This window comes from Coptis chinensis, chromosome 5 (genome assembly GCF_015680905.1).
Source record: "Coptis chinensis isolate HL-2020 chromosome 5, ASM1568090v1, whole genome shotgun sequence".
Lineage (NCBI taxonomy): Eukaryota > Viridiplantae > Streptophyta > Magnoliopsida > Ranunculales > Ranunculaceae > Coptis > Coptis chinensis.
Genome location: NC_141460.1, coordinates 67,287,506 through 67,300,594, shown reverse-complemented (window position 1 = coordinate 67,300,594; position 13,089 = coordinate 67,287,506). Strand labels below are relative to the sequence as shown.

General features: G+C 37.8%; 1 protein-coding gene across 1 annotated transcript; it reads left to right on the top strand.

Moving 5' to 3' along the window:
- The first annotated feature begins 61 nt into the window (after positions 1 to 61).
- Positions 62 to 8,676, top strand: LOC147498474 (Putative adipose-regulatory protein (Seipin)). The gene is made up of 2 exons (XM_086560457.1): positions 62 to 922; positions 7,485 to 8,676. Exons 1-2 carry the CDS (start codon positions 347 to 349, stop codon positions 8,166 to 8,168), a joined length of 1,260 nt encoding a protein of 419 aa, XP_086416583.1. The 5' UTR covers positions 62 to 346; the 3' UTR covers positions 8,169 to 8,676.
- The last annotated feature ends 4,413 nt before the right edge of the window (positions 8,677 to 13,089 follow it).

The window sequence follows — 13,089 nt, the reverse complement described above, 5'->3', positions numbered from 1 at the left end:
AAATTTAAAACCAAATCAATATATCAAAACCCAAACCATTTTTTATCAGTTTGATTCGGATTGGTTATCAGATTATCGAAACCCATTGACAGCCTTACCCAGAACTACCCTCTAGTCTTCGCTTCAACATCTCAGTCCACTGCAATAAGCGGCATATTTCAAGGGTCCATGGGCCTTAATGCTGACAAAGATTTAGCTGGATTCGGGATCACGGATCCATTTATTGCTGGTTTTCTCACCTCCTGTCCGTCTATTTGTAAAACAACACGTGCTAGCTACTCACTTCAGTTTGCCACCACTTCTCAGCTTCTCCTTGTTCAACTCTCAAAACTTTACAAAATGCAAAATGAAAGAAACCCGAAACCAAACCATGTCAACACTCATCACTTCTCCTGTTCCTCCTGCGGAACAAGAGAAAGACTCCCTTTTAGTGAAAATCGTATCATTCCAAGCTGACTTCATTACCAGCTTCCTCATTTCTCTTTTCTCACCTTTCTTTTCTTTGGTTTCTGAATCTTTCCATCTTGCTGAAGAATCCAAAGAAAGTGTCGAGAAGACTGTTGTTGCTGCTACTCGTGTTCCGTCCAAGGTAGCAGAAGGCGGGGTGCTTTTCTTGAGAAAAATAGGATACGGATGTCTAGGTGCATTTTATGCATGTATAATTCTCATAGCTGTTCTGATCTTGTCTGTGATACTGGGTGTTGGTTTGGTTCGGCTTTGGGTCGATGAACCTGTTTTAGTTAGCGAATCTGTGCACTTTGATTACACTGAGATTCACCCAACAGCTGTGTTTCCATTTACGAGTACTGGATTGCAAGTGGGGAAAAAGAAGTGGCCTGTTCCTGGTGGTCATACCTATTATGTTTCTCTTGTGTTATTGATGCCTGATTCTGATTACAATCGACACATTGGTGTTTTTCAGGTACCATTTTTTTTAGACCTGACCTGTTTATTGAATGGATCGAAAGTTGAAACTAATATTCGGTCATTTTCGTTCTAGGAATGCTTTAGTAGTGGGAATGCTAATAAGACTGGACATTTATAGAGTTGCATGTATGCCACATTGCCTTCCCAGGCCAAAAATGCTATGCCGAACACATTTTTCTGCAAATTGACCTTAAAGATAGATTTATCATATGTTGATGCATCAGGACGCAATAAAAACATAAATTATCGCCTATAACAGATTGATTCATGTGTTTGAGAAAATTGCATCAGGATCGAAGAAAAACTTTCACAATAGTATGGAACGCACGCAAGTTTGTTCAACAAAGTATGATTTATATCTCTGTACATTTTAATAGCTTGCGAATGGCATATTAGTCTGCCCCAACTTGGACTTGCCATTTGGTAGATTTCTGTTTTCTGACTGTAGTCCAAAGAAGCTTACTACGATCTATGGCTTTCATGATTTCATCCCCTGGCCCCATTAACCGTAATACTGGTCTTCTAGGGACTAATGTGAATAAGAGTTATCACAAAGAGTTGGATCTATTTGACTTTTGGTTTGTAGATCCAACAAAATACATTTTTGGCGAAACTTGGAGTTCCCGTACTTGTCATTTAGTTACTGTAGTGGGCAAATATCGCACCTATAAATATGTTCATTTGAGTATTTTAAAACTCGAGATATTGGCATAAAGGCCAATATCTCGGTAAATTTTGCGGGTGTTTGAATTGTGTTGCAGGTAGAAGGCGGAAAATGAGAAAGAAAGACAAGAGACACGTGTCAAAAATGGACTGGGTCAAAGCCAAATCAAGATACTATATAAGGACGGGAAGAGTAAGAGGAAGGGATTCATTAGTTGATTGTCAAAAAAATCATTAGAAAGAGGAGAGAGAAATAGAGTGAGAGAGATTGTAAACTTCTATCGCCAATCAATAAAACTTTGATTCAATTCATCTTCATCTTTCATTCTTTTCATTCATTCTGTTCATTAGTAAGGTTGTGTGATCCTAGAACATTTAAGAAATGTGTTCTTGGACATCACATTGGCGCTGTCTGTGTATCTAGAACAAGAAAATTTTCGATTTTCTTCTTTTAAGACCCAGAATCCATAGGGTTTCTACAGATTTGAGTGAAGGAAGTGTGTTAGAAGAATCTGAGTTCGGTTACAATGGCTCGAGGAAGAAAGCAAATAGTAAGAGAATGGAGAATGATAATCAGTCAGATACAAGGAATACAAAGAGGATGAAGTCAGGGAGTTGGAAACAAATGTGAATGTAGAAGAGCTTCAGTAAGTCGAAGGGAGTTGGAAACAAATGTGAATGTAGAAGTATCATTTCAGGAAGTGTTGAAAAAATTGAAAGAGTTAGAGAAGCAGAATGCTATTTTATTAAAGGAGAATTGAGAGATGAAGAAAGGTGGTCCAAGTAATGTAGTTAGGGATTTTCAGGAGGAAGAAGAGGAGAAATGTAGTTCTAAATTGGGTAGTCGTGATAGGGGAAAGACATCAATAAGAAATGAGAAAGGGGCAGAAATATCGCCAATAGCTGAAATGCTGATACCACTGCCCATAACCAAGGAGATGATAAAGCAAATGGGAAATCAAGTGCTCGAGAAGACTTCAGCGTCAATAAGAAAATTGGCGGATGATGTTAGTAGAAATCCGATACATCAAAGTATCGAGATGATGCCAGTTCCGCCGAAGTTTGAACTGCCTAAGTTCACTCAATATGATGGGTCATCGAATCCGATGGACCATCTCTTCGCATACCGACATCAGTTTTCGATATATAAGGGAACTGCATATCGGGATTCATTGCTATGCAAATCCTTTTCTTCAAGTCTAAAGGGGAAGGCGTTCAAGTGGTTCTGTTCTTTACAAGAGGGATCAATATCAGGTTATAGGGAGATTGAAGAAATTTTTTTGACCAATTATGGGCATCAGCGTGTGAAACCAAAGCAGGTGTCGGCTTTGTTCCAACTGAAGCAAGGAAAGAAAGAATCTCTGAAAGGTTTCTTATCGCGATTCAAGGCAAAAGCGCAATTGGTAGAACATTTGGATGAGTCTAAGATGACAGCAGTAATGGCATTTCAAACAGGTTTCATTTCTGCGTCCGATATGCACAAGTATATGCTTCGAAAGGATATTAAGACTTTGAGAGAGCTCTATGATAAAGCCGAGAAAGACGTACAAGTTGAAGAGGGTGTTCTATCAGCTTTAGTTCAACCTGTGTTACAAGTATCCGAGGCGAAAGCAATTCAGCCAAAGAAGAGACCCATCATAAAATCCGTTAAGCGAAAGGCGAATGATTCTTATTCGAAATTCGAAGGTCAACCTTCACAAAAGAAGAAATTCGAAAGGTCATTAAGAGAGGAGTTGGATCCATCCAATTATATCACTATTAATACTACATTGGAAGACATCTTGAGAAGGGTTGGGAAAGAGCCTTATTTCCAACATCTGACTCATAAGCCTCAGGAGATAGAAGATAAACCCTTTTATAATTTTCACAAGGTAAAGAATCATGAGACAAACAAATGTCTTCAATTGCTTTCGAGGAAGAGATCGATTAATGAGAGATGGAAAGCTCAGGGAGTTTAGAGCTGATGCCAGACCAGAGGTAGCGGCGGTGATGAATGATAAGCCGTTATGATATATAAGGGGGGTTATCCCACAGAAGAAAATCATAAGGGATAAAATACGAAAGATAATCATAAGGGATAAAATACGAAAGATATCGACAGTCAAGGAGGTGCTAGAAGTAAATGTGGAGCCGATACTAGTAGATCCTGCTCTCATATCGGCAAGTATACCTGGAGCTATTATGTTTGTACCTGATGATTTGTCAAAGGTAATGTTGCCTCATGATAATGCTCTGTTGATTACATTAAGAATATCAGGTTATGACATGCAAAAGATATTGGTAGATTGTGGTAGTTCTGTAAATATTTTGTTTTGGAAAGCTTATACATGGCATCGGATTTGATGAGTTCCATTTAAAAGAACCACAGTTCAATTTGTATGGTTTTAATGGAACGCCAGCGGGGGAAATTAAGTTGCCAGTAAGGGCAGGCCCACAGACTATTATGACTAAGTTTATAGTCATAAAGCATCATTCAGATCATAATGCTATTTTCGGAAGAAAATGGATACATGATATGAGAGCAGTTCCAAGTACTTTTTATTAAGTTATCAGATTTCCGACAGCGTATGGGCCACATGAGATAAGAGGCGACCAGTTAGAATCTGAGAAGTGCAATTTTGTTACCGTAAAGGGTATGATGAAAGAAAAGAAAGTGGACACTGGGGGCGTCTCGGAAGGCGCCAGATAACAATTAATGGAAAGTTCATCTCCAAAATCAGATAGCAAAAACCATCAGGAGGATGTTAGATTCACATTGGAGATGAAGATAGAGCCCGAGATAATCCTAAGTAAGACAATGGAAGAAGTGCAAAAGATCAATATCGGACAAGACAATGAAAGTTGTTTAACTTTTGTTGGAATAGAGATGAGTTCAGAAATCAAGAGTGATTTAATCGAGTTTCTAAAGAAGAATAAAGATGTATTTGTTTGGTCGATGGCTGATCTTCCTCACCTCTTTTTTAATCTCAGGGAAAAGATTGGGAGTCATGGTACAATTGTTATCTAGATAATCATAGAAACTTTTGGGAAGTTTAGGAGGCAAGCTATGCGAGGCAAAGGAAGATACGAGAAAGGAAAGATCGTCTGAGGAATTGTTTAAAGGAGATTGAGTGGAAGTTGGCGACTGACCCATTTTTTGAAGTGCTCGGTGTTTGAGTACATAAAGAGGTGCGCGATAATTTGAGATGTCAGAAAGAGGAACAGTGATTTTTAGATTCCCTTCTTTATCGGCCCCCGTTTTAATATCGACATCGGCTTCAGTCCCCTCTAAGGCTGAGTCCAATGGCTCCCTATCCCTTTAAAAGTAGTGTTAAAGTCAATAAAGTAGAGCTAAAGTCAACAAAATAGAGCTAAAGTCAACATATTTTACTCTCTATCATTATTTTTCTATGTATATATACAAAGGATTCTACTCTCTATCTCTATTTTACTCTCTACTTTTAAAGGGATAGGGAGCCATTGGACTCAGCCTAAAAGCCTTAGTACTCTGTCTAAATTTCCACGACTTTTAGCAAAACGAGGAAGAAGAACTGAAAAGACAAAAGAAGACTAAGTTTAGATAGGAATTCTGATAGTTTGAAGATAAGAAATAAATCAAAATGAGGATATACCTGCAGAGTTGAAGACTTGATGTTTCAACAGAGGGTTTGTTGGGATATCGGCGCTTTCCCAATTACCCATAACAACAATCGGATACTGGGTCCATTGTTTGTTGATGTTACGGTTTTTTCAAAGAATACCCCTAATGTTTCTATGGGTATGTTTTTTGGGATAAAAATATCCGATAATCTTTTTACAAAATCTATAGTGCATAAGAATATCGGATAGTCTAATTCGGTCGGATTCATATCTATCGGGAGAGAGATGGCTATTATAGTAATTATAGACAAACATTAACCTCGAGAAGTTACCCGTACCCTGACCAGGGGAAATGTTCAGATGGTTCAGTACTTCACGATCGAGGTTGGATAAGGGAAATCTCAATCCAGCGGCGAGTTGGCCGACAGTAACAATGATTCCATTCTTGGTACCACTCTGACATTGAGTAAAAGCTCGAGTACCAGCGTAATATTATAAATAAAGGGAGGAGGGAATTTGATAGGTAGCTTGAACTAAAGCTAGGTTTGGTCACTTGATGAAAAAACCACAAAGTCCTTCGCTCCATCGGCTAGTATCTTCTATTGTATCGCACTCAGATTCAGAGTTAGTGGTTTCAAAGGGATGGCAGGGAACACCTACAACATAAGATAAGTCCCACGAAATCTGGGGCCGAGATTTATTGGTTGAAGTAGAAGCAAAGTTGTGGCTATAAGGTCTATCATCAGGAAGTATATCGTCAGAAAGGATATCATCCGATATGGTGTCCTCAGAAGGGAGACTAGCATCAGAAATGGTATATTCACTGGCCATTGAAACGACTATACACAAAGAAGGGATGACAAAGGTATTTTTAATATATCGTCAATTCAAGAATTATATAACAGTAGTAGCAGTATGACATTAGAGTATCGGAAATGTCGTTATAAGAGTTGAATCATCGGAAATACCGATGTATAGACTCATATCAGAATAATATAGTGTTGGATTATCGGAAATATAGATGCATGCCGATAGTAAAGCCAGAACAAAGAAAAAGATGAAAACAAGGTTATGAATAAAAAGATTCGAACTTTTACATGTTTTGAAGTTTAAAGTAATAATGTATGACAGTACATAAGCATTAACACACAAGTATATGCAAAATTAAAGGTTTCAAATGTAAGCAACTAAAGTTAAGATAAATTATCGTGTCTAAGATAAGTACCATGGTATAGAAAGATTAATAAAGTGCAGAAAAAAAGATGCGTACCTGCGGAGTTCCAAGAGCAGGAGTTTTTTAGGAGAGCGAATTGAGCTTGATGATAATGGGAAGACGATGAGACCAGATTTTGTCAGGTAAAGAAGTGTACTGAAGAAGCTAAAAAGGGAGAAACTGTTCAGTTTTAAGTTTATAATTTGGAAACAGTGGACCGGGTCCTTATTTGGGCCCAAAGTTTAAAAATTACCTAATATCGGCTTCTCGAAAACTTGAAATTTAAAATGAAATTTCAACATTTCGAGAGGGGGCGATGTAGTGGGCAAATATTGTACCTATAAATATGTTCATTTCAGTATTTTAGAACTCGGTAAATCTCGTGGGTGTTTGAATTGTGTTGCAAGTAGAAGACGCGAAATGAGAAAGAAAGACAAGGGACACGTGTCAAAAATTGACTGGGTCAAAGCCAAATCAAGATACTATATAAGGACGGGAAGAGCAAGAGGAAGGGGTTGTCATTAGTTGATTGTCAGAAAAATCATTAGAAAGAGGAGAGATAAATAGAGAGAGAGAGATTGTAAACTTCTATTGATTCAATTCATCTTCATCTTTCATTCTCTTTATTCATTCTGTTCATTAGTAAGGTTGTGTGATCATAGAACATTTAAGAAAGGTGTTCTTGGACATCATAGTTACTTCGGTATATTTTGTTTCCAGAAAATGATGGTTTTCACCATAACTTACATCCCTAACTCCATATTACCAGTACTTTTAGGGATATGAATGATATAGTGGCCAGCGGCAATTGTTACTTAAAGCGTACTGATCTGGTAGGAACAAAAATATAGCTGATTCTGAGTCCGTCTAGAATGTACATGTTTTTTTGTTTTTAACCCTAACCACATTTGAGAACAAAATCACGATAAAAGGGTACATTGTAGATGGATTCATGTTCTCAATATAGTATTTAACAGTGGTGTGAGAAAACTTATATGGTGAAACCTCAATTTGGGCAGTTGCAATACTAGTGTTCAAACATTACCGCATGTACTACTGCTACTACTGCTAGCTAATCACTGGCAAGATTGTGATTATATAGGTGACAGCAGAGATTATATCTACTAGGGGAAATACTCTAGCAACATCGAGCCAGCCGTGCATACTTCAGTTCAGAAGCCTTCCAGTTCGACTAATGCACACCTTTATTATGGGTGTACCACTATTACTAGGTATTTCAGGTGAAACCCAGACAATCTCCATTACGATATTGAAACACAAGGAAGGAAATCCAAGAACAAGGGTAATCAGAGTTAAATTGCAACCGCGAGCTGGAACATCAGGTGTTCCTCAAGTCTACTCATCTGAGATTGTCATAAAATCTGAGTTACCTTACATGAAGCAATTTGCGCATAACTGGAAATGGACGTTTTACGTGTGGACTTCCCTGTATATGTACATTATGTTTCTTGTGGTGGTTGTCTGTTGCTGTAGACCGCTTTTCTTCCCAATGCGTGTTGGCTTCTTTAATCAGAGAAATCAATTTGTGGAAGAAGTTGCAGAGCAAGAAAATAGATTTAGAGGGAACAGAGAGGCATTAGAGTCCTTAGAGAGATGGCGAAGGAGCAGGAACAGGCACAGAAGCAAGAGAAAGGCATCATTTCATCAGGAAACTGGCGGGTCTTCTGCATCATCAAGTGTCGTCATTACAAGGGGGGAAGCAAGTGAGGATGTAGAAGATTTCAGTGGCTTTACAGATGCAGAATCAGTTTGCCAAGGCGGTTGATCTATCCTTCCTTTTTTTTTTTTATTCTTTTCACAACTGCTTTGCTAGATTGTTGTTGTCGAGTAATGCACACCTTTATTAATTGGAAGTTTGTGATAGTATAAAATATACTATTATTCTTCTCCCAATTAATAATAAATAATTACACAGAGAAAAGTTTATACTATCACAAACTCTCTCAGAACATACATACTTTCCGACTCTCAGTAGCCGATACGGGATTCAGACTAAAGGAGTCCACCTAGAAGTGCTTAAAAATCAAAACAAGCATAACACCAGGGAAGTATCTGGTGAAACGGGTTCACTGGGCTCTCAGAATTTGTAGGATTCAATTATGATCATTAATCATCCCATCTGAGATGTCTGCCTGGCAATACTTATATAATTCCATGAGACCAAGGTTGGCACTAAAAACGACTGAAATTGCTGATGCGACGCAGAACCCTCTCCACATCCTAAGGATCGCACAAGTAGCAACACAAGATAGTAGGTTATTCCAATAGCACCTACTGTTCGGGCCCCTAATCTTGTATATAACATGATAAAAAACCGGATAAATACCAAAAAAAACTGCCGTGCGGATAAATACTATTTTTTTTTGTGTATTTGATATGTACTACATTGAGGCGTGGAAGCTAGATAGAGATTTCACAGACAAAAATATTTGCTATCAATAGAAATTCAAACGCGCATTCACCAATGTATAACTCAAGCGTGGTACAGGTATTCCTTTCAATCATTTTAACAGTTACTCCAGAAGCTACTCCCATACTTATTTCCTATACTTATTTACTGTTTTTCTCAAAAGCTTAAAAGTCTGGAATCGTAAGGTGTTCCGCAACATTCACTTCCGGATTAGAAAACTAAGAGAAGATATAAATATTTGTAAGCAGAATCCCAACTATGATTTCAAAGAAGAGAGCAAGCTACAAGAAGACTTGAGTCAAGCTCTGAAACTTGAAGAAAAACTTTGGAGGGATAAATCACGAGATACCATGCTTCATTGTGATGGCACCAACTCTCGATTTTTCCACATGTCCACGGTGGTGAGAAGAAATCGCATAGCAATAAATAAGATTAGAGACACCACTGGAAACTGGGTAGAAGGAAGAGATCAGATTAGCAACACCATTGTTGAGCATTTCCAAAACCTCTTCACATCTTCAAACCCTAACATCCATGTTACCGACTTGAACATAATTGCGTCTACCATTACTGATGCAGAAAATTTTGATCTCACTCGGGCTGTTACTATCGGTGAGTTTCGAGACGCCTTATTCTCTATGGACCCTCATAAAGCACCAAGACCGGACAATTTTACTCCCTTATTCTACCAAAAATATTGGGACATCATCCACCTAGATCTCTTGCATACTGTGCAAAGTTTTATGACTTCTAACCATCTTCTGGCTGAGCTAAACCACACAAACATCACCCTTATATCCAAAGTTTAGGGCCCAGAAAATCTAAACCAATTCCGGCCTATCAGCCTTTGCAATGTCAGTCTTAGAATTATCACAAAGATTCTTGCAAACCACCTCAAACCTCTACTCGAGAAGATCATATTTCCACCCCAGAGTGCTTTTGTCAAGGGAAGACAAATCTTTGACAATATTGTTCTAGCCCATGAGATTATCATGACACTCAAGTGAAAGAAAGGTGCATCTAGTTGTATGGCCATAAAATTAGATATGAGCAAAGCTTTCGACAGAGTTGAATGGATTTTTCTTTTAGAAATGTTAGAAGTTTTTGGCTTCTGCGAGAAATGGAGGAATTGGATTAAATAGTGTATCTCAACTACTTCTCTCTCTTTTAAGCTGAATGGTTCTCCTATTGGTTTCCTTAAGCTAGAGCGAGGAATTAGGCAAAGAGATCCTCTTTCGCCTTTCCTTTTCATCATATGTGCGGAAGTTTTATTTAGACTCCTTGACAAAGCCGAAATCAACAAGTGATAAGCACCCAAAACTGTATTATAAAACCCCGTAGAGACGTAACATTTTGGTTAATTTTGTGCTTAATAATCATGAAATAATCGTATTCTCGTGTTTTTGCAGGTTGGAGCAACTAACGTAAAAATGATGATAAAGCCAGCAATTAAACACGGAATAAGGAGTATATATAAGCTTTCCAATTAAGCCTATGTGAAGCCCAACAAATCCGGACTAAAGCCCAAAGACTCAAATAGTACAGAATCAAGTCATAACAGGATTACGTGCACAGAAGCATTAAACTTCCAAAGCTCATATCTCTTGAACCAGGACTCGAATGCGACAAGTGAACTGCTCCGACAATCAGTGCGACAAACTCTACGCATAGGCGGAAAGTTGTAAAAATGCCAAAAGACCAGACCACCACTAGACACTGCACATGGACCCACCATGCGGGTTCGCAAGATTTGATGAGTCATCATGCAAGACAAAACAAAAGGAGTAAATAATTGGAGTAAAGTGGACACCTTGCATGTAATTAATGAAGTTAGATAAGATTAGGTGCTAATAGTGTAAACCAAGCAAGGTGTCACTTTGTTTTGGTTTTGGTGGATAAGATGAAAATAAATGTGTTTTGTGTTTCATGTGGGATGGAGGGAAAATGCTCTCATATAGAGCAAGAAAACAAAACAAGGGGGAGGCACTTCATTTACTTCTACTTTTTGGCTTTACTTTTTCCTTCCTTGTCTTGTAGTTTTAATTTAGTTTTTGTTTTACTAAAAAAAAGCTTGTAATAGTGTTAATGGGGAACACTTTTAGTTTTTGAATGAATTTCATCTTTTTCCTTAGGTAAATCAGTACTTAGTTTTACTTTTCTTTCTTCCTTTCCCTTATTAGCTTTCAACAATTCAAGGATCATGAGCTAAAACCCTTCAAGGTGGAGGGTTAATGGTGCTCACGTGAGGATTCGTAGAAATTTCTTAGAAGTAGGGTTCACTGCCTAGACTTAAGGACACATATAGCACACTACCCCAAAATGGTAGTGTCCAGCCAAACTTGAGACCTGGAAATTAAGAAGGACTCGCGTGCACCTCCCTTTTTATGCCTGGGATAGTCGCGCGCGCGGGTCTTCTCTAACCTTTTATTTTCATAGTTGACAGGAATATGTTGTATGAGTCCAGGAGTTGAGATGGGATTTCATCTCTGAAATCCCAGTTCAATTCCTTATGCTAGGGAAATGGACTTAGAGATGAGTTCATCTCGTTAGAGATCGGCGTTCTATCCGTTTTGGGTTTGATAATGAACCCAAAACAGCTTAGAGATGGTACTAATCTAAGTTTTAGGGAGTATAACGAGTCCTTGCATGAAAATCATGATCCTCTATTCTTTCTTTCTCTTTAAATTACAAGTTTCAAATCTTAGTTTTTCCGTTTTTTTTTTTGGTATTTCGCATTTTAAGCATCTGTTAGGATTTAAACAAAGCACATCTTGGCTAGCAAATAAAAATTGAAACTTACTTACTAGTTTCCTGACTTAGAGCATAAGAAAGTGGTAAGCTGTCTTAGACTTTAGGTTGGCTCGAATTCCTACTCGGATTAAACGCACGAAGATACGTGAGTAAGGACTTGAGTCTACACCGAACGGAAACAAGAATTCAAATCTTTATACCGCAAAGTGTAGATATCAAATGGCGCCGCTGCTGGGGAATTGCTCCAAGGGGAAACCCCCCAACATTTTTCCCTTCATTATTTTCATTTGTTGTGTTTTTGTCAGTTTTTTTTTTTTCTGTTTTGAAATTTTTCCGCAATTTTGGTACTGATCCCAACTTGGATTTTTGGTGGCACTTGCAAGAACCAAAACTTAGGACTTGGAGCCTAATCTACACACTGACGTAAGACTCCTATAAAAATTTGAGCTTACTGCAGACAATACTTACGCGTGCACAATACTGGACTAGCGTCTGCTAGCATACCCTAGCGCACGCGAGTGGTTGTAATCTTAACCTTCTCGATTTTCATCAGCAACACCTACTGGTCTATTTCATTCCAGTATAGGGCCTAAGTTTATGATCTTGAAACAGCTATTTCAAATTCCTTTTGGTGTTCGGGATGTCCACGGGTTGAAACGACTGTTTCATTTCTTAGACGGACTTGCGGGACACTAACATGTTCTACATTTTAATATTATTATTGTATGCTTCACATGTGTTCTATATGATGTCGTAGGTAATGGACTATTATTTACGTATTAGGTTAGAAATTTGTATGAATCATGTGAATATGCTGGTTAATATATATATACGGTTAAGTGATTATGAAATGCATATTAATGTATATATACATGCCCGTGGTAATGTTTTGCATGGTTATATCTATCTATACATATAAGTGACTGTTGTTGTATGTTTAGTGTCTATCTATATAGGAGTAAACTGTTTTGTTTAATAAGTCGATTTTATCATGAAAGAGGAGAACATTCCAACGAGGGTTAAAATCTGAGTTGGGTAAGTTGTTTCTAAACCCTGCAGGGTGAAGCTGCTCTCTATATGACATTTGCAATCTCAATGAGTATTGACGAAATCGAATTATTATGCCAAACACGAGTAGTACATTACTTTATATACACTACATTGCCTGCTTAGTTTTACGTATCTTTTCCGATTTTGCATATTAGTATATATACGTGTACGTATAATATTTTCACATGCTACCGTATCTAAAAACGTATGAGTAATTACAATTTGCCTGTTACTGTAGATATACGTCTATGTAATATCTATTTACAAATTAGCCTACATATATGTATTACTGATGTGTATTTGCCTGTACGTATTGAAGTATTTATCGATGATACAACCTTGCCTATAAGTATTTTTATGCGTATGAGTAGAGCATCTTCACATGCTACTGTATCTGATAATGTATGAGTTAGTTATATTTGAATGATTAGACTTCAATTCTATACGTAAGAGTTGTATTTCCATGATTGCATGA